This window comes from Plectropomus leopardus, chromosome 5 (assembly GCF_026936395.1).
Source record: "Plectropomus leopardus strain MGB_pleo_1.0 chromosome 5, ASM2693639v1, whole genome shotgun sequence".
In the NCBI taxonomy this organism is placed as follows: Eukaryota; Metazoa; Chordata; class Actinopteri; order Perciformes; family Serranidae; genus Plectropomus; species Plectropomus leopardus.
The window spans coordinates 26,921,118-26,944,244 of NC_142180.1; the positions used below are offsets into that span (position 1 = coordinate 26,921,118).

Sequence of the window (23,127 nt, forward strand, 5' to 3'; positions counted from 1 at the left end):
TAAGAGATGCAGACGATGGCTTCATAAAGTTACTGATTCAGCTTTCTGTTTAGCAGCATGGCTTGGCGACATTTCTCACAGCAGGGCAAAGGTCAAACCATAATAAATGTGTAACAATTATGGAGTGCGTGTGTGTGTGTGTGTGTGTGTGTGTGTGTGTGTGTGTGTGTGATCGAGTTCAGGGGAGGTATAAGAGCCAGTCATGTGTAAAACGCTGCAAGTTGCTGAGGAGAGGATTATCTGGGACCAGGCAGTGCTCTGATACACACACGCACACACAACCACACGCACACACAACCACATGCACACACACACACACACACACACATCGTAGATGTAGATTCAGCAGTTAATATTGTACAAAGTGTGAAGAAAGTTGCTTCCTACAGTTAAGAGTTGCAATGTGAAGTCAGACTTTGCATCCTGTTTTCTCAGGTAAATAAACAGCCACTGGAAAAACACTAATGTCAGGGAAACATCCGGTGAGGTTGTTCCATAGCAGAGCGACGTGGATCGACACACGGCGTACTGTACTTAAGTCCACATTCGTTGTACCTAATTTGAGCATTTCCATTTTGTGTTACTTTAAACTTCTCATCCACTACATTACAGAGGGAAATATATTCGATTTTATTTGAAAAAACAAAACAAAAACATGTTGGTTAAGATAAAACCGAACCATTTTTGGCTTTATGCCAATTCCAAATAAACAGCGGGTTCCTCGTCATGTTTTGCATGTCTAATAACTGTTCCACTATATAATGCCCTCTTAAACAGCTAGCCTATTTTAACCCTTAAAAGAACAAATCCAATATTTCACAAAAGACAAAACTTCACACAAATTTGTAGCAGATATTAGATTTTTCTTCTTCCCTACTACATTAATCATCTCACTTTGATTCATCTAAACCTAGCTCCATCTTATCTCAACCCACTACAGCAATAAAATTAAGTTAACGCACTCTTGCACCTGTATTAATCTGATAATTTCATATGTAATCAAAGTCCATTTTTTGCAGAATTTGTTTTTCATACTTTTTTTCTAATAATACCTCTGTTTTTATAATCAAGTAGGATTTGAATGCAAGGATTTTACTTGTGATTGCAATTTTCTTTAGTGTATAATCAAATGAAAATAAGAATCATTGTGTTTTTGTTACCTTAGAGTGAGCTGTTTAAATCTACATTGGAGCAGGCCCTTGTCTAAAAAGATTGCTGTGTTTTATTCAGCACCACAGAACAAACAAACCAAAAACCGATCCAGATAGAGCGATTTGCATTTTCACAACTACCACTGTAGTTAGAAGCCTGTGACAAGCAGCATTGGTAAAACACATATTTGTTACGTGAAACTGCTTTATTAAGTGTTTTTACAGGTTTAAATCATTGGGTCTGTTGGTTTGGGAGAAGAAGAGACCTCTGGGGATCATTCGGCTCCAGGAAAAAACCTCCTGAATGTCTGGATCTTCAGTTATGACAGAAAAAGGTGAGCACACATCAGCAGGTGCTGGGCTAGCAGCCCTGTTTCTGACCAGCTGAACAGTGTCGGAAAAACATGACATAAACTGCTTTATTTTGTGTTTTTACCACCAGTTTTAATCACCAAGTCAGTTTGTTTTGGAGAGGAAGAGATAATGCGGATAATTCAGCTCCCAGTAAAACACTGAAAATCTAACTGGAAGAAGCTTCTGGTTGCAGTCAGCAATCCTTGTGGCTAGATGCCACTAAATTCTACACACTTTAGTAAAACATCTATCATCACTGCCCCAACATGTCCTCCACCACTGACAAACACACCAGTGGAGTCCTCTATCAGTCACCAACAGCTCAGTAGCTTCTCTGGAGACATGAGCTGTGTCGTGGCCATGATTCAGACCTCCGCTCTGACTCAACGTGACAAAATTCCTTTGGAGCCTTACCGCACAAAAATGCAATGAGACTCCACCTAAAGTATGTTTATATTTAGCCCTGACTCACGGCTGGATGCCATGGATAAAAAGAACATCAAACATTAAAATGCCTCTGTAATCAGACCAGATAAATCCAGCTCAGCTCTAAGTGTCTGAAGAGGAAAAGAGAAGTCAGTTGACCATGACTCTCGGTGACGGTGTGCCTGAGTGACTGCTGGGAATGAATGGGTGCATGATGGGCGGGAAGAGTGAGTAAACATGTCGCCTTGTCTATATGCTGTCGAGATGGACTTCCAGTGAACCGGCCTCCGCTCTCCGCCTTCCTCTCCCCCTCCTCCCTCCATTTCCTCTCTCTGTTGTTGAGAGCTCCTTTTCTGAAAGACCCTCGCTCACTTCACATCACTGCACTTTAGCCCAGTTTGGTGGTCTTCACAGTGATGGACATGAAACAACCAGTACATGAATCTGTTCAACTCAATAACTTTCAGTGTAACTTATTTTCATCATTCGGTAAAATCCAAGGTCAACAAAATCACTTTTCTTGCTTTTCTTCTCCAACTCTGTCTGAGTGTGCTGACACAGTCGCAGTGTGGCCAGAACCAGTTTACACAGCTGGGAAACCAAAGCTCTCTTAAGTCTGACAACACACACACACACACACACACACACACACACACACACACACACACACACACACACACACATACACACAAATACACACGCTCTCAAGATCCCCTCAGTTTGGGTCCGTACAAACAAAACCTCTCTCTTGTGGCACACAAAAGGAGACATCTCTATTGAACACAAATCATATGCTGGAAAATGAGATTTAAAAAAAAAAAGAAACTCAGTGGTGGGGGAAGCATTAATGTCCTTTCAAAGTAAAACTATTCACAATTTAAAGTAAAAGTACAAATCTATGGTATTATAAGCCTCTGTCAGTGTTGTATTATCACATACAATATTATTTGTTGATATATAGTGATTCACTATAAGCAGCATTTTAATGTTGTAGTTGCTTTAGGGTGGAGCTAGTTCTAACTACTTTATTAACTATTTGCTCATTTAATTTATAAAAATACATCACATTTTAGAAGCTGATCAACTGTTTTGCATGCAGGTCCTGAAACAATATTTCACTCCCCAAATGATTGTTTGGTAACAATTACTCATCTTGTGTTGCGCCGAATTGGTGAAGAAAACTGATTGTCTTGCTTGCCTCCACCATGAAGAATCCAAAAACTGAAAAATATTTGATGAATGAATTAATATGTGCCAAATAACAGCAAAACTTTATTAAAACATTTGTTTCCTTCTGCATAAACAATGTGGGCATGGATGTGCCTGCACTGTCAATGTGGAAATGTTAGGTTAAAGTAAGGTTTTAGTAAAAATGCATGAGTTTGGAAGTAAGCATACGGCTGGATAAATGAGACTCGGATATTATTGTACAAGTTATGTGAGAGCTTGTACAAAAATTCAACAAAACACTTTTGTTTTACTACTAATTTTCCCTGGTTTAAGTTTAAGTTCTACAACTTTTTATGCATTCAATAAATATATTTTCTCAAACTTCTGTCGCGCATTTGTTTAAATATGAGTTGCTCAGCACTATTTTGTTGGTAATCCATCCACCTGACAGGTGTGACGTATCAAGATGCTGATTTAACAGCATGATTGGAACACAGGTGTGCCTCACCATGGTCACAGTAAAAGGTCACTCAAAAATGTGCAGCTTTATCTTGAAAAAAGTCATTTATTAGGATTTTACACGACCAGCACTATGACTGATTTTTTTTTAATCCTCTTCAATGGCTGCTGGATTTTGGCACTTCACAGACTCTTTCAGAATGCATTATAATCCAAGTCTCATTTATCCCGTCGTAGGCTTAGACTTCCCCTTCCCAAACTCCTGCATTTTTGCAAAAGATTTGCTATCTAAAACACTTCTTCATAAACAGCACAGGTATGTCCATGTCAGAGACTGTTTATAGAGAAAAAACAAGATGTTTTTAGTTTATTTTTGCTGTTGTTAAACACAAGCCCATATAATTTCAATTCAACAAGAATTTTCCCCATTTTTGGATTCTTTGTCAACTGTTAAGGCATGTCAGAAAAACAGAGTTTTCTTTCCTAATTCAACATAACATCGGATGAGTAATTTATGTGTGATACAAATGATCATTTGGGAGATAAAGTTTTTCTTTAATCTGAAAAGAAACAAGCTACTATAGCTGTCAGATAAATGTAGACGAGTATGTTAAAATCCTGCTTAAATGCAGTGCCCAAATTATCTGAAAACACATTCCAATAACTAGAACTAAACTAAAGTGATAGCATCATGTCTATACATACATATAAAAAATCCTCCTAAATTATGTTTTGTTTTGTTTTTTTAGATGATGACACATCACAAATGCTGGAGCCTTTCATGAAAGTTCAGATTTTCACAACTCCAGACTGCTCCCTGCTGGTCATAACAGGAACGGAAAACACACCATGGATTCAAAAATTAATTTCTTCCTTTTGTTTTCTGGCTTAAACCTTGTCAAGGATTATTTCAGAGGATTTGCACAACATAAATACAAATCACATCTGATTAATAGATTGTTTGTATTGAGATTATCTCCGGTCTTTCTTTTGGCTGTGTGCGTTGCTGCAGCCGGGGCATTTTACAAACTGACAGTATAACACTCGCTTTCCTCATGGACACACACACACACACACACACACACACACACACACACACACACACACACACACACACACACACACACACACACACACTCATTCACTGACTGAGCAGAGATCTGAAGAGCTCTTGTTGACACTGAACAGTTATTCATTATCAGTGTGAGGAAGAGAACAGAAGGAGACAACAGACACTTTCTCTGGATCACTGATAGAGAGAAAGGGGAAAACAAAAGAGGAGAAGGAGGAGGCACTAACTGCTTCAACAACAATGTTTTCTTTTTCCATTTCCTTCTCCTTTTTCTGCTTCCCCAGTTTTTTCAAACACATGCGCACATGTACGTACATGTGCGGATTATGAACGCGTATAAATGTGTGTATGTGTGAAAGCCTTCCCTGTCAAGAGGACACGGCCTTACAACAGCGCCGTTAGTCACCAGCCTCTTCCCTGCTCGGCACAGCATCACTGACTCATTTCACCCACTTACGCAACGATATCTCTTTTGTTACATAAAGAATCATCAACTATTGCAATATTTTCCAGTTACACAAACAAATCACCCGCTGTTCCCTCTGATGACTAAGAGTCCTGCATTTACGTGTACCATTTTTGCATGAAGCACTAATAGGATCATCAGTTAATATATGCAAATTTAACTGATAAAACATCCTATTTCTAAACTATGAAGAGCTGTCTCAGATGAGCGCACAAGCATTTCATAAAATAAAGTCTAATCTAGCTCGCTCCATTTGCATCACACTACCAAGAAACTGATGCATGCTTGGTCACAGTGGCTCCCAACCTGGGAGTCAGGCCCATCAAGTGGTTGTAGGACTATAAAAATGACAAAGAGCAGAGGCTTTTTCTCCTTTTTTTTATCCTACACATCCCCGCATTCTTGCCTTTTTTTGTTTGTGCCTCTATAAAATATTCAAATAAAAGAGGGCACATATCACTTTTTATGTGACCTGGTCATAACCCACAGATATATGCAACCAGCGAAGAGTAATGCCATGTAGACACTACTTCATGTCACTCGGTCTTACTGATGGCTCTGATATTTAAGTTCCTGCATATATTTATTTGATAACTTTCATTTCTATTTATACTGCAGATCCAGATTAATAATACAAAATATGATCAGCAGATAAATTCTGATCTATCACTGTGGATAAAGATGACTACAGTGTATATATTAACAAATTAGCCTCACATTTGCCAGTTTCAACATTAAAGTGATGAACACATTAATGCATTAATAACTATATTTATTTTACAATGGTTATACTATTGCACTTTTACTTTTAATAGAGTATTTCTATACTATAATCTTACCACTATTACTTAAATAAAAGATCTGAGTAGTTCTTCAGCACAAAACATTACTTTCTGTTGGGCTTTTCCTTATCCAAATACAGGGTAGTCTGATCGAGGGCATTGTATGTCGTACAGTTTTATGAGGCAAATGTGATTGTTAGTTTTGGGCAATATAAAAAAACTTAGCAAAGTTTTAACAAACTTAGAAAGGTGTGGTCATCTGGAGATCCATATGTCAGTTTTGGGTAAACCTGTCCATACATGAATCTTAAGTGTCAAATAATTTAAATGTGTAACATACGTGGACCTGAACTGTCACCGGATTGTGGGTTGTTGTGTTGATGTGTGTGTCCCAATGGCTGTAAGTCAAAGGGTTGATTAAAGACAGGTGTGTCAAAGTGAGCCTCCACTGAAGTGTGTTTCATGCTAATGGCTCAGAGAGGAATGCAACATGCACAGCTGTCAACTGATGACGATGATACTCGTCAGATCAAATCAGACTTTTTCTTGCATCACAGCAGCTCAATTTGCAACAGCAGCAAAGTCAAAAATTTAGGACAACAAACAAGGGTATATGCAATGAACATTTTGACCCGTCACAGCAGGAAAAGCACAGTGAATGTAAATAATGAAATAAATGATGGCTGAATTACATTTAGCTGCTTTGATTTTAAGTTCCTGGCATTGTGCATGCTGGCTCAATGTAACTTTCACAGAATAACTTGAACAGAAGAGAGCCACCATTAGTGTGGTTTTCCAAATGTGACAAGTTAAAATGTTGGTTGTAAGAAAGGCTTATTACATTTAAGCATTACAATTACTGAAAACACCATATTCAACACCCTTCAATGTGTATTTGACGCGCAATTAGGCTCTATATTTAACTTTAGAAACTCAGTAGTGCAAAAAAGAGTGCTTCATTCTAACATTATTAAAAGGTGGGACCCCTTATCTCCATATTTGTATTCACTATTCAGGACATGGTTGGGTACAGTTGGTTGTATATATGTATTTGTTTGTATTTGTATTATATATATATATATATATCAGGCTTAATATGTTATTATGGTAGGCTGATTGATAGCTTTTCAATGGGTTCACTTACAATCTTTGACCAGATTTTCATTTGTTGGAGCAGTTTTGACTTTAAAGTGGGAGACAAACACATGTATCATGCACAATACTATATAACACTCATAATTGTGAAAGTAAAATAATAAAAGAAGATTTGTTCTACTTAACATAAAAGACCTAAAGTGGTGGACAGACAGGTGGAAATAATGAAATTAATCATGAATGACATTCATTTAGCTGCTTTGATCTCCACTGTCACCTGTGATGGAGCGATTGATCAGAGCAGAGCCACTGTTATTGACATTATTAACACCTGTGCCTGTCTCACTATGACAAGTCAAAATGTCTGCAGTGGGACAACCTACAGTGCCCTGCAAAGTATTGCTTCTGCAGTGGAATAAAATCAGTCATCTTGTATTGTATTTCTTTCTAGATATATTTCATATTATGACAGGTTCAAAGGGGTTTTGCCTAAGTTGTGTTACCGCGGTTTGATAATGCACTTTGAACTCTGCTCTGCAGTAACACGGCCTTGACATAATAAACGCAGACATGATGTGTACTTTAATGAGCTCCAAGCAAAGTTCAACCCTCTGCGGGTTGACATTCATACAGTATGGAAATGAGTTTTCTGGAATGAAGGAAACAAGCGACAGCGTGTTCCAAAAATGGCATCTGTGTATATCTGTTAGTGCGTCGGTGCATGTTTGCGTGTGTGCTGGTGAAATAAGATCTGGTCCGTTTAAAAAAGAAAAAAGAAGAAGAGCCGGAGCAATCAGAGAGCGAGGGGATAGACTTGATCCGATAAATATTTCAGATGCTGTCTCAGTAAGCCGAGGCAAGGTGTGCACTCTGTTGCTTCTAACATATCTTACTGTACACTTACAGGAGATACATACTCATTTTCACAAACACACAATATCAGATATGCATAAAAGCATGCTGACATGAGTATTCACCATGGACTGTATTCATATACACACACACAACATAAATACAAGTGTTATTCTCCAACTTCCAGTGTTGTACTGTTATTAATAAACTGTAGGATACGGTGGGTTGGTATTTCATCTCTAACAGTCTTGCTGCAAACCTGCAGTAGCCTAAATACACAATTTTCAAGTCGATATACAGCTATGTGATTTAACTAGAAAATTAAAGTCTGAGAGTATCAAGTCCAAAGATAAGGCATCATTTCTCTTACCTGAGTGCAGGATCCCTCCATGAAACACCGGCACTGCTCTGCAGCAGAAAAAAAGAAGTAGAAGAAGAGGAGGAGGAAGAGACGTGTGATTTCTGTTCTTACAAATGATGCATTTATATGGAGGCATGTACACTATGGGAGCTGTGAGAAAGTGGGATGTGTGAGAATGCCTGTGCATACAGAAAATGTATGTATTTGAGACACTGAAATCCTGTATTTTGTCATTTAAGTGCAGAAGCTCTCTCCTGAAAAACTGATTGTCTTCATCCCCTGAGCAATGTGTCAATGTGTACTTGCCTATAAATTTGTATCTTTTATCATGTTTTTTCATATTTTATTTCTCTGTAAAGTATTTTGAATTGCCCTGCTTTATGAAAGGTGCTATACAAATAAAACTGCCTTGCCTAGCTACATAATGAGGACCAAAAAATATTTTAGCAAGAGTGAAGACATTTTTGGAAAGGGAGGACATACTGGCTGGTCTTCACTTTTTCAAAGGCCTGTTTGAGGGTTAAGACTTAGTTTAAAGGTTCAGGTTGCAGTTTGGTTTAGGTTAGGGTGAGGTTACAGGTCAGGGTTAGGCATTTAGGTATGTTGGTTAAGGTTAGGGTATGGGGCTAGGCAATGCATCATGTCAATGCGTTCCTCACAAAGATAGAAGTGTGTGTGTGTGTGTGTGTGTGTGTGTGTGTGTGTGTGTGTTCAGCCAGTTGCCATATTTACATACATTTCTCTACATAATCACAACCATGATAAGATCCAATACAACAGAACAACTTTAAGTGTGATATTGCCTGTATATAACAGTTCAACAAGCGTCACTTATTTGTTAACAGTAGCAGGCAGCAACAGATTACGTGTTTTTCTTTTCTTTCCTTTTTTCATCTAATGATTTCATTTTGGGAATCTCTAAAGTATGGTTTCGCCCTGGCACAGAGACATACGTCCTGCGTCACACAGAGTGTTGTGTGCGTGATCCTGTCAGCTCGCATTGAGAGCATCTCGTCACTTGTGGGTTAAACTAGCAGAGCCGTTACCTAAAAAGTTTTTTTTTTAACTTGATATTTGGCTCAACCCAATAATTAAATTTACAGGAGACCTCATGTCCATCTGTAACTTCAAACAGAGATAATTTTGTAATTTTTATGATCATCTATTTATGAAGAAACATTTACATTTTTGCTCATTGTACAGCTGGCACAATGGAGGGTCTGTGTATTCTGATATCAGTGTCTGGCATCATGCCCAGCCCAAACCCGACAGACTATCAGCTTCCATGTATACAGCTGTTTAAAAGTATATTTAAAATAAAAAGGTCATTATTCAATTGCCTTATTGTTTGCGAATGTGCCATAGGTGTAGACAGTACTCTATAAGGCACTTTTACCATGTTAACAAAACAGAATCACTCTCAACTTTAATTCACTCAATTGTAAATTGAACATTTATTAATAAGATGATAATCACTTTATATTGGTGATAAACTGACATTGGGGTTTTATGATTTAACATCTGGTTATACCCTCTTTACAGTTTGATAACGTTAGCTGGACAGTAATTTTCATCCAATATTTTTATGGTACATATGATGCACCTGTTAGCACATTCTAATATCAGCATGACTAGATAGCAAAAATTAAAAGTTGTAACCTAAATTACTTGTGCTAAAGTAACTTAAATTCCCCTCCATAACAGAAAACTTCTGAGCGTGTGCTCAAAGCACTAGTTGAGCATGGCTGAGCATCTTTATACACAGTTTATGTCATGGATGTATTACAGTTTATGGGCCTGAGATGGTCACAGAGCTCCTGCACTGCTAACGCCCTGCAAAATTACAACCATCCGGACGAAACACCACTTTTTTGTCCCCTCAATGCTGCAAGTGACAGCTGTTGCCTAGCAACAAAAAACTTTCTCCTGCAAACTGGCCTGCTACTTAATGTTAGCTAGGTCTACATGTTACAGCGGACCAACAGTAACAGCCTGTTGTTTATTGTTATGTTCCTCTTGAGTTGCTGAGGCCAGTAGGAAGCATCCTTACCGTCTCATAGCTGCAGTGTCCGCCGCCTCCAGCTGCCAAACCCGGCTAAGGAAACTCTGGCTCCTGCTGCCAGTGGAGGGAGAGGACAGGTCAACTTTGAGTCCCTGCCTGACTCTCAAATATCCATGTGCCGGGTTTAAAAGGCTCCTTGTCTCCGCGCCACATCTTCCTAACTAGTTGTGCTCAGTCTTGAAGCGTCATGGGGGGGTTAGCCAGCTAGCTACACCGAAGCAGCTAAGCTAAAAACAACAGCACAAGCTAACGGCTCCGCAGCTCTCATGGCGGCTTGTTGAAAAACACCAGTGTAACCGAGCGTCCTGGGTTCGCCTAACTGAATAACTATTAACACAATAAACGGGCCTGAAGGCGGTGTATCAGCTCCAACAGCAAGTGCTGCCATTTTTATTTTATTTTACCAAAACTCCCACACATGCACGAGCCCGAAAAAGAGTGGAAGTTCCTCCCACACATTTTTTTTCTGACGTACGGCAACTCCAGAGGGACACGCGGTCTGTCACACTACAATCTTCACCCCCCAAATGCTCTACCTGCCCCACTGGAGCCAACCATAGGCATCTTTAGCCCTCAAAAATCAAAGATTTTAGCACATTTATCGGTTTTTATGACATTTCTAGGATTTTTAAACATTACTAGGATTGTTTGATATTTCTCATTTTTTAGGATGTTTCTAGGATTTTAGGGATTTTAGGATTTTTTGGGGCAGTCCTATGATTTTAGGATGTTTTTTGGATTATATGACATTTCTAGGATTTTTTGGACTTTTCTTCGACTTAAGGACATTTCTTGGATTTTCAGAATGTTTCTACAATTTTAGGATGTTTTCAGCATTGATGACATTTCTAGGATTTTAGGGCAGATCTAGGATTTTAGGAAATTTCTTGGACTTTCTTGGATTAGGATTTTAGGACATAAAGGGGATAGCTAGGACCCTTGTTGGGGGGGTGTGGATGATCCTCCACTGGCACTTCTTTTTTTTAATATATATATATATATATATATATATATATATATATATATATATATATATATATATATATATATATATATATATAAGGTCTATTTTTATGCTGTTTTGTGCATTCTGGCACCTCATGGATACTAAAAGTACAGAAACAATTACTAATGTGAATCACTTTATTTTTATTGTGAATTAGAGAATGGTTGGGGGGCCACCCAACACCCTATGGGGTCAGATTTGGCCTGGGGGTCGTAAATTGAGTATCACTGCCGTAGTGCATAAAAAGGCACTAAATTGAGCTTGGCTATCAAAAAACTTTGGATAAAAACATGAAACAGTTCAGCATACACGCCTAAAGATTAACTCATACTACCCACCAACATCTCTTAATGCACCCTATTCAAAGCAGACCAAATATCAGCCTGATATCAGCACTGCTGGAAGGCCTCTCAACCAATCAAATTGCTTGGTCAGAACTAACTGTTGTATAAAATGAAAATATTTAATTACCCTATCTATTACATTACATAACAGTGAATCATGATATTCACTGTTTTATTTATCAGGCCTCATAAAGCAAAAGCTGTACAGTCCAGCTGTTATTCCACTAATGACCAGTAGATGGCAGCGCAATCCCTCTCTTTGGGCATTACAGCATCCTAATTTCACCTGGAAAAGAGAGGAAGCTACAGTATGTGATATTGGTGTTCACTGACTATAGTTCAGCTTTTCATCTTATCTACTTTCTTGTGCTGCATTCGGACACTTTACACAAGAATTTGACCCTTTGAAAACTGAGCAAATTGATACGATAACTTTGGAAACTTGCGGGGAAAGGCAATGACCCACTTGGCAAAAAATGTACCACAAATTGCAAGAAGTTAATAAAAGGTGACAAGAGAATTACTTTAAAATAATGTTGAAAAAAGGGGATTATTATTAGAAAATTATTGAACCCCCCCCCCCCCAAAAAAACACAGAAAAATGTCTTGAAAACTATATTTAGAATTAGAATTATAATGTTTTTATATTTAAAATTATGTTGCAAAACTTAACCCTTTGAAACCTGGATCGACATCTGTTTTCTTATGCTGTGTTCGCACACCTCTCACAAGTATTTAAACCTTTGAAAACTGAACAAATTAGTTTTATTTCTTTCAATAAATGGCAATCATCAACTTGGCATAAAATGTCCTGCAAACTGCAAGAAATTATTAGAAATGAACAATACAAAATACCTGAAAATTATCTTAAAGAGAGCGACGGAGACAGGGAGAATTATTGGAAAATGATCAAAAAACAAGGGAAAATATGTCATGGTTTTCAATTGTTTAGTTCTGTTCTTCAGTCATGATTCATGTTACCTGTTTTATTTTGTTACTCACATCTCTTGTGTCAGATCACTTCTCTGTCTCACCTTGTGTATTCCCACCTGTTTTGTCTGCCCCGCCCTGATTAGCTTCACCTGTCCCTCTCTAGTCCTGCAGTCGATTCACCTGTTCTCACTCCTCCAATTAGTGTTTACCAGTTCTTTTGTTCTTTATCAGTTCGTCTTTATTTTTGGTTTGGAGTTCTGTTGTCTGTGCCTGCCTGCTTTTGGGACTACAAGCATTTTCTGTTCACATATCTTTAAATTCATCCAGCTGCCTCACCTGTGGTCTGAATTTGGGTCCAAGAGCTGGTAGCCGGCTACCAGCTCTAAATAATGATCATAATAATACTTTTTTTCACATCTCAACCCAGCTGCAGGATATCAATATTTAAAATCAATCTTCTTCAAAATCTCCACTCTCTCACTCTCGTGCAAATCACATCACCTATAACCTCCACCACAGCCCGTCCCTCAGCTCCCACTCCCCCCTCTCATCCTCCTCTCTGTCAGATCCCACAGCAGACAGGAACTATAAAACAGTGAGCAGAATTTCACTGAGCCAGTGAACAGCAGGAGCCAACACACCCGCTGAGTGTCCTTTACGTGATCACTGCTCCATCTTCGGATTTATTGGGAGGTTGCAGCTCCTTTCATGTTTTACCACCAAATGGTGAAATGCCACGCGGCTTATTTTAACAAAGTGAAAGTCTGTTGTTCATTCTAGGAGATATCAGAGGGGCATGTGAACACTTGCAGCAAGGTCATGCTTGCTATTCAACCGAAACAATAATATACAATATTTAATGAACGCTTTATTCTATCCCGCTGACAGAGATAGAGAGCAGTTCTTTGTTGTTTTGTTTACATGAATCTCTTCTTTCTCTCTGATACGCCTCTAATCCAATAATAATCCCAACCACTGTAAAAAGAAAATCTCTGTGTCAGATTATGCTGCAGAGTGATTGAAAACACAGAAACAGGGAAGTTGTTTTATTGGTTCAGCCCGGCACCACATCTGAATGAAGAACAGCCCGTGTTAAAGGACATGAATAATTCAATAATCCACTTTATCCAAAAATATTCCACACATACCAGTTCTGAAAGCAGGAGTCTGAAGTGGACAAAATTGCATTTAATACATCCTGCAGGCTACGTGTAATGTGTGTGACGGATGCTCTGAAATGCTAACTAGCAGGACCAGCCCGCTGTGCAAGTGACATATCTGCAACAACAGAGACACTGAGCCTAATAACATCCATTACTGCCCTGCTGCTCAGCAAAAAAGGGCTGTGCTCTCAGTGAGTGAGTGTGTGTGAGTGTGTGTGAGTGTGTGTGTGTGTGTGTGTACGCATGCGTGTGTATGCGTGCAACATCATCTGAAATAGCGACACTCTTGGGTATTGTCTGTCAGCCTCCCTCCTCCCACACACATTCATCCCTATAAGTACATGCATATGTCTATGTGTGTGCGCTCACACACACACACACACACACACACACACACACACACACACACAGCAGTTTCACACGCACACGTGAGATTTGTTTTCAAACAGCTTTAAGGTTCTTTTATTCTCTGTTATTTTTTAAATAACAATAACCTTCTTAAACATTAAAATTGATTTGTGAGGATGTTTTTTTTCTTTCAAGTCCTGCAAAATGATGTTAGCTGTCTTCCATATGTTGCTGAAGTTTTCTCAGGCTATAACTGTCTCCACATGCCCGGAGGAGGCACATGGGGAATAAATAAAGCTTTTGTCAAAGGCCTGCTGGCCGTCGTCCCGGACTCTCCTCTTCCTCCTCTCCTCAGTGTCCCCTCATCAGGCAGCGGAGTAGATTGACATCTTAACTGCTTTTATCCATTTGGACACCAGTGTGTGTGTAAATGAATGTACAGTATATCAGTTCAAGTGTCTTTTCAAGTGTGTGTACACATGACAGTCTCTGTGTGTACACGGCACAGTAAACACGAGTCTTTCTCTCCGAGTCTCAGCTCTCTGTCATCAGAGTTCGTCCCGAGAGGCTCGAGCCGCAGGAGGCGGTGAGTCTCCAGTGACGCTGTTCTGTGCCACTGCGCGGATGCTGCCCTGTTGGGCCGTCTTGCGGGCGTGCTGCCTGTCCCAGTCTGTGGCTATGGCGTCGTCGTCCCAGATGGTGGAGGTCTCCGTGTCGCTGATGTAACCTGGCTCTCCGGTGTAGTGGGTGGGATAGATGAGCAGCGGCTCCACGGAGAAGGCCTTCAGGTCCCGCGGCTCAAAATGAGACATGTACTCAGTGCTGAGGAGGAAGTGGGACAGATGGACAGAGAGAGACAAAGAAGTAAAAGAGATGTTAGTGACACTGAAAGAAAATTGATAGTGATTATGATAGCGACTACTTTTGATCATCAGATAACCTCTTTACTATTTGATTTCAGCCAAAAAACATTAAAAAATGGCTATAACAATTTCCTAGAGCCCAAATAATGTCTTGTGAACCTGCAAACATGAGAAGACAAGAGAGACAATGGGCCACTGTGCCCAGCCTATGCAAGAGAAAGAAACACAGACTCTGTAGTCATTATGCATCTTTTAGTAATTTTTGTATCTTCTTGTGGCAATTATGTGTGTGTGTGTGTGGTCATTTTGTGTCTTCTTCTTCATTGTTTTTTGTCATTGTTAGACATTTTGTGTCTCTTTGTAGTCTTTGTGTCTCTTTGTTGTCTTTTAGTGTCCCTCTGTAGTCTCTTTGTGGTCTTTCTGTGTCTCTTTATAGTCTTTTTGTCACTTTGTAGTACTTTTGTGTCTCTGTGTAGTCTCTTTGTGGTCATTTTGTGGTCTTTTTGTCTCTTTGTGGTCTTTTTGTGTCTCTGTAGTCTCTGTGTAGTTTCTTTTTGGTCATTTTGTGTACCTTTGTGGTCTTTTTGTGTCTCTTTGTGGTCTTTTTGTGTCTACTGTTGTCATTATAAAGTCTGTTTCTGTACAGGTTAATTTGAGTGACATTTTACGGGTGAAGGCAGAGGGATCCCTGAGCTTGCGTGTGATAGGCCGCTTCAGAAATACATCCATGGCTGTAAAGAAAGATAAATTGAGTGCCTGAACTGAAGCGGTGCTTCAATCAATTATCAAACTATGTCAGTTACTTTTCAACTGATTTATCAATGAATCAGCCACTTGTTTTTAGGTTAATAATAGTGTTGGATAACAAGGAAGAAATCAACAGGAAGCTTCACACACTTCAGCATCTGTATATTAACAAAATGTTGACATTTAGTAATAATAATTTGATAGATATTATTGCCTGTTCACCCCGTCTCTGACTGTTTACCAAAGTGAAGAGGAAGGACTATTATGACTTTTTCTTATTTCGCTACTCTGACTCATCATATTCTGTTAACTTAAACTTCTGGTGTCCATATACTCAAGAGTACCGGAATTTAATTTCACCACAGACAGCAAATTTACAGGATATCAAAAAGGGGAACAGGATTCTGTTTCTCAACTGTAGCACAATTTAGTCACAACAGGAATGTTTTTCACACACAAAATCACATGCTTCATAATAAACTAACTACCAAACTGGCTCTAGATGGGGCCTTTTGTGTTTTTGCATTTTTGCTTCAGCCACTATACCTACATGCTTGGCACATGGAAGAAGTTTCAGTTCTGCAACCTCTCTAAATACGACACACTAAACCTTTCCATAAAGTTGAAATTAGTTCAGGTGGAGCTGATTAAACTTATTTATAACTATGCCTCATATTTCAGAATCACATTTACTTTATATTCATATATATTCTTTTTATTTACTGATCATATTTTTATAGGTCAAATATGACATTAAAAGGTTACTAGTGTATAGACAGTGACTTAGCAGACATTTGTTTAAATAAAAAAACGTAAATATTTTTACTTTAAGTACTGTAGTTGAGTACATGTACTCCTACTTTACAACACACTATACTATGGATATAGTAGATAAAATCTGAAAAAAACTGAATCCCATCGGATCAAAACTGCATCTTCATTTTGTCATATGAACTACCATCATATTGTCACACAATCAACAGCACAAAACTGTGCCATTAGCCTGTCATCATCAGTCTGCAGGAGGGCAAGAGCGACGAATACGAGCTGTCGACGTCAGCCTGGTGGCTCGTGCAGACAGAGGTCACCCCAGAGGTCAACTCCCTGCTGTCCAGTTGCATGTTTAAAGCCTGTTAGCGCAGCATGAAGACAGTGAAACTCTACACCTTTATCAGACTCCAAACAAACAGGCAATGAGGCCTTTTTTCACCGGTTTCACTGTCATGTATTTTTCTTTCTTCTGTTTATGTACGATTTGGAGCAAAGAGTTCAGGAAGGCAGCAGTGTCACCACCAAAAACAGCATATATGTAACATAATATCCTCAATTTAAACAGAGCACATAATCCCCTGCTGTTCACTTATGTAATACACAACACATTTTACATAATTTCCATGCCACCTTTCCACATTTCTGTCCATATTTCCTATTTCTTTCACTTCTGAACAAACTCACCTTCTCTAACTGTTGAATATACACACAGCATGTTTACCTAGTAATCTATACACTGCACACTGGACACACATCTACATGTATTTATATAGTAACACGCTCACACTCACACAGTGTCCATCCCTACCCCACCCCCACGCCCAGTCCTCTATCAATGGGAATCCTGTCCCCTTCTCCAACCAGCAGGAAGAGCTGCGCTGGCCCACATTCCTCAAAGAGAGAGAAGGAAGGAAGGGGGAGGGAGGGTGACACGGGTAAGGAGGAGGTGTGCAGAAATGTAAGGGTCTATAGAGGGGAGTAAGAAAATGTTAAAAAGGTAAAAAATAAATGAAGAATGAGAGGAGAGCCGGGACAGGACATCAGTTTTTCTAGTGCTTCACTGCTGACGCCTTTCACAACTATTTACTGTTCTGTTTACCTCTCTCCAGTTACATGGGAATCAATGATGAGCAAATTGCAAGAAATTGGTAAAAGGTGCCAAGAAAACAAACTGAAAATTAATGTTTAAATAAAGGAGAGACACAGAAAGATTAAATTATCAAAAAAAGTCCAGAAACTGTATTTATGATTATTAAAATGATATATTTATATGTTACATAAAATATGTTTAATTTTCTTTTAAAAAATTTTTTGTTGCAAATTTCAGGTTTTTTTTACCTTAATGTTTTACTAATTCCTTGCTTTTTTGGGCAGTTATTTCTGTTGTGTTGCTCATTGCCCTCCTGCCTTGATGTTTTTGACAGAAATCAAGCCAGTCTGCTAAGGTTTCAAAGGATTAAAGGATAACATGGTAAAGAAAGGGGGAAGGAGAAAGGAGGTGTAGGGGAGCAGGGCACTGCAGGAATCCCCAAGGAGAGAAGAAAGAGAAAAGCAGGCATTGTGTGTCCTGTGCAAAGCTTCGTACCCACTGAACCCCAAGAACAATCCATGCCCTGTGTGTGAGGGAGCACAGAAGAAGAAGGGGTTGTTGATGGAAAAAAAGACAGAGCGAGGGGCATAATCAGGGGGAAGGCGGGAAGGAAAAAGGGTAGAATTGGAGACATATAGGGAACATATCTTGGAATCGAACTCGACAGAGGTTGTGGTCTACCACACGAGAACTAGGAAACTACACACTATGCCAATGTTTAAAGCGTTGCCGACGAGAATGCATGTTTGTGTCTATGTATAGATAATTGCTGTACAGCAGGTCCTTTAGTATTTCTGCGCTGGTTTATTGCCCTTGTGTCTGTTTTTGTGCATGCACAGGATCCACACATGCCTGACTGTGTTCTTTTAAATATAACTATTACTTTTGCATCTTCGTGTTTATTCTGAGAGTGGATTACCTGATATAGAGTGCACCTGCAATCATCTATTTGTGGTCTTCAGTAAATATTTGCCTGTTCAGAAACCGGAGCATCTAAAAGGGTCTTTCTGACTGCGAACATTGTGGTTTTCTTCATTACACGCCTCAAATAAAGCTCAATGCTTTTTGTATCGCATGTGCATGTTATTCCTGTTATTCTAAATGCATTCATGCAGCACTGTGATTTAAAATCAAAGAAAAGTGGAGTAAAGACTGACTTTGGGTGTTTGTTGAACATGACGGGCAGGAACTCGTCGACAGGCAGCATCCTCGAGAAGGGTTCTGCAGCCAGTAACTTTCTGGCTCCTTGCTGTGACAGCGCATAGCCGAGTGTCCAGTAGGAATAGTCGGCCTTGACCAGGTTGTTCACGCCGTCTACGGACTGCTCTGGCTGCTGCACCTGCATGCGCTTACGGCCCACGTAGCTAGAGCAGAGAAGAAAGGACTGTGTTGATGAGGCTTCATGTGAATGGGTGGGAACAAGTTCATTTGAAGGAAAATAAAAGTGAGTGTGTAATAATGAGTTCTTACATGAGGTCCCAGTCCAGCTGGGTTTTGTCTATGTCATCCATTATGGCCGTGATCCGTCGTTTAAACCTGGGCTCAAACCTCACGTCGTCCTCCAAAAGAAGAACCTTCTGAAGGCCCTGCTCCAGCACCTGATGGTCAGAAAATGCAAATGCTCAAGTTCAAATACAAGAAAAACAGCTGTTTTTTCCAGCTGCCCAGACTGTCCGTCTCTTTTGCAATATTCCTGGTGATGATGGTGCTGTGCTTCCTTTATCTTATCTGCCTGACTTGTGTGGGCAATCCATTTTTTATTTCAACTTCTCAGTACGATGGTGCGGGTTATTAAAGGGGACCTATTATGCTTTTTCTGTCAGAATTTTAGCGTTACAATGTAGCATGTTCATGTTAAATGTGACTGAAGTTTGAAATAATGATGTAAACTTTTTTTATGTGATGTGCTTTTTGTTTATTTTTATGTTGCATCGTCTGTCTGGTGTCTTCTTTGTATTATTTTATATCATATGTGTACTATTTTTCTTGTGTGTGTCTTTTCTTTTCTCCTCTTCTTGAACAACTTTGTATTGTCATATCATTTTACTGTGTATTTGTTCCGACCTGCCGAGGGACTGCAGATGCGAATAAGCTTTAAGCTATAATCTGGTACGGTGCATCAAATGGCAACATTTATTTTTTAAACTGTATATGGTTCCTTTTAAATAAAATAAAATAAAATAAAATAAATAAATATCTGAGAGAAAAAGCTTTAGGCTTCAGACTGTTCTAAATAATTGGTGTCTCTGTCTTGGTGACCTTTTTTTTATTTTGCAACAGCCTGATGTCAACTTATGACAGATCCCTTTTATATTAATCATCTGCTCCAGGCACAACTGCCGCTCTCTCTCCCCCGGCTACAACGTGGTGCAGAGATGCTGAGACTGTACATATCAATTAAGAGCAAATTGGGCTTTTTCTGGTAAGACAACATGATTACAAGCACAAGATGTCCCAACAAATTTTCTTCCTTTACGTGCCTTTTTATATTTAGGCAACCTTGGGGACATTTGGGTCTCAGCTGAAGGAGATTTCAGCAGATTGGCTCCGTGCTGTTAAGATCTTCCAACCCTCACTGTCCCTTACACAAGCCTTCTTCCCCACATAAGTGTGTAACTCTCCCCTGCTCTCACCTGTGTCCATATAGAGTGATGGCTGAGGAAGCAGCCAATCTCCCCTCTGGTCAGGACTCGACCAGAGTAAGGGTCCTTGTAGCCAGGCATCATCTCTATTCCCAGTGCCTGCAGCTGGGACGTGTTTAGAGCCCTGAGAGAAAGGGAGAGGATGAAAAAAGGGGATGTAGGAGTAGTTGTGGGAAATGAAAGGTAATTTTTAGAGTTACACTTGTCATTATGCAGCTGAGTCTGTCATCAGTGAAAACAACTTCACTGAAAACACAACAATGTACAAAGTCAAATTCAACAAGCTGCAACAAGTAATACATTTTGCCAGACAAACAAAGGCTGGAAGGAGGATTAGGACATTCTCAACAGTGGATTAAAGAAAGCGCCAAGGAGGGAAAGTAAGTCAAGCCTAGTGCTACAAACACCAAAGCTGTGTTTAGACCGGATGTTTGGATATAGATGTCAGAAAAAGTAGCGACAGATGGGAGACAGAAGGCTGGGCATTATCTCAGCTGATGTTCACAGAGCACAGTTTAAGTGCATCAGATGTTTAAGGTGGAAAAATCAGACTTTTTTGTGGTGCAGAATAAACTTCAAAAGATTGAATTTTTTGAACGGGGATTAAATCAGCCTCGAGGTCAGTTCATTGTGTGCATGCAGAGCTGTGTGTAACCTACTTGCCGTCCACTGCGTCTATCAATGTGGCATGTAGACCAAGCGAGGACATTGTTTTCAACATCCTGGTTCTTCTGTCCAGCCGACGTTTCAGGTTGATCAAGAAAATCTAACATTCAAACAGAAAAAAAGGAGATATGTTAATTCAGCAGATTCTCTTTTACTCTGAAACTTTATTCTGTATTCATGATGTTTTTGTAGCGGTTTTTCTTTGTAGATGACAGATAAAACGCAAGTTAGCAGCAGAGAGGTATGAGGTGAAGGCAAGGGCAAGGGAAGAATAACTTGGAGACACAAGAAAAGGAGAGACACAGCTACAAAAACAGGAAGTGGGAGTTGCTGATTAACAGTAAATATACACAGAAAAGAAGACGAAGAGCTCCTGTTCTTCCAGGCAGCACCAACACACTCATAACTCACTTTATCAAAGCCCATGGTGTCCTGCGGTGGCGGTGGGGAGTACAGGTGCTCAGAGGGCTCAATGTCGTGGTCAACTGTTGACAAAGAGAAAGCAGTGAGGCGAAAGGTTAACACTGCAAAAACAGGATTAGGAAAATAAGCGAACTTCCCCTGGATTGTGGTGGTTTGTTTAATTTGCTTTATTTAAAATCTGAGCCATGAGGGAGGGCAGAAGGGAGAGAAAAAGTGAGAGGGAGGTGGGGGTTGAATAAACATGGAGAGGGAGGAGGAGACAGAGAGACGGTACGGAGGAGGGGGATTAATGCATAGAGTGTTGACAGGATGTAATCACGGAGGGTCACCGAGGTCGCCAGGTCCAGAGGAGAAGAAACAAACCTGAGAGGTGAAGTAATCAACGAGTGACTGATAGTAAAGCCACAACAGCTGGAAAATGTGTGTGTGTGTGTGTGTGTGTGTGTGTGTGTGTGTGTGTGTGTGTGTGTGTTGATACTCACTCAAAGCCTCTGTGATGGTGTGTATAAAACTCTCGCTTTCATCCTCCACGCTCTGCTGCGCTTTGAGAGGAACGGGCAGGAGGCCGTAGTGTTCTCTGTTACACACGTACATCTGCACACCTGGAACACACACAAGTACACACACAATTCTGAAAATTAAACCTCTTGACCTAAACATTTCGAATTAACATGCAAATAAGACTGCAGCACGATCTCATACCTCGTCCCACACGCACAAGCGTCCCACTAGAATCTTCACGTTACACAAAAGCTAATAAACGCTCCCACTGAGAATAAACTTCTTGATTAGGTGTTATTGTTCTGCAAAAAGCTTATCCAATAAAATGAACGAGGGATATAGTGAGGACATCGACTTCCCTCGGCCTCGACATCAGAATACAGGCTTCACACAAGAGAAACGTGTTATCAGTCAAAACGGTCACATTTTTTTATAGCACCAACAACATGTGTGTTCATGTGACACACATGTTATGCTGTATTTATAAAATTCTATATCTATATTTTTATGTTGCATTTAAAGTGGGTTCTGTTCCATATTTAATTACTTTCATCGTGTTTCCACACATTCAATTTATTCAAATTTCATTTTTCAATCAAATATTAATACTTTTTTGGTTTTTTTTGCTTTCTTTTAGCATTAAGTCTAACAGGGGCAAAAGCAAAGAAAATTCATGAGAAATTGACATAGTAATTTCTCAAAATTACTAAATTGACTTAGTAATTTCTCAAATTTACTAAGTCAATTTAGCATTTGCTGGCATAAGTTAACATTAGCAACCAGGAGCTGTGTGTCATACAAGATCAAGCAAGGCTTTAGCATAAAACTCCTGATTATGTTGAATTTAAGGAGAGTAATTAATTGCCTGTGCATTCAACATGTTGTTGGTAAAGAGAAGAATGTGTTATCTCTTTCAATCTTCTTCAAAGTTAAATATTCTCTCTTAAACCTTAAGCCTTAACATGCTGGGTACGTTTTCTTCTCTTTGCAGCAATTAATTTGCATGTCAATATATTTTCTATGCTGACATGTTTTATATTGATATACGGTTCCTTTTGTCATGAGTACTTTTGCACTGAGTGCACATATTATGCAGCGAAAAGTGAAGGTGAGGTCAATTTTTCGGTTTTTCATACCGTGAATAAAGGCATCATTCATGGTGTGCGCAACAGACGTCTTGTCACAACACCATGATAATGGTGGACCTGTTTCCAAATTTATATTGCTGATTGTATGAAAATCTTTGTACCGTTTCTTTGGCCTTAGTGCTGTATATTTACATGTATTATATGCATTGCTGTATGTACTGAAACTATTTTGTGGGAAAGAAGAAACCATTCTTTTTGAGTTTCTGTGAGGGTCCTTTTGTTTGCATATCTG

General features: G+C 39.4%; 1 protein-coding gene across 2 annotated transcripts in view; it reads right to left on the reverse strand.

Moving 5' to 3' along the window:
• Positions 1–13,564: 13,564 nt before the first annotated feature.
• The window catches only part of colgalt2b (collagen beta(1-O)galactosyltransferase 2b), a 36,164-nt gene continuing 26,601 nt past the window's right edge, over positions 13,565–23,127 (reverse strand). For both annotated transcript variants that reach the window (XM_042483995.2, XM_088077849.1), the window contains 7 exons: positions 21,729–21,848; positions 21,235–21,308; positions 20,817–20,923; positions 20,149–20,281; positions 18,986–19,113; positions 18,673–18,879; positions 13,565–14,866 (listed from right to left, as the gene is read on the reverse strand). In XM_042483995.2, the coding sequence (XP_042339929.2) occupies positions 14,593–14,866; positions 18,673–18,879; positions 18,986–19,113; positions 20,149–20,281; positions 20,817–20,923; positions 21,235–21,308; positions 21,729–21,848 (1,043 nt within the window). In that variant the 3' untranslated portion in view covers positions 13,565–14,592. The remainder of the gene's footprint in view (positions 14,867–18,672; positions 18,880–18,985; positions 19,114–20,148; positions 20,282–20,816; positions 20,924–21,234; positions 21,309–21,728; positions 21,849–23,127) is intronic.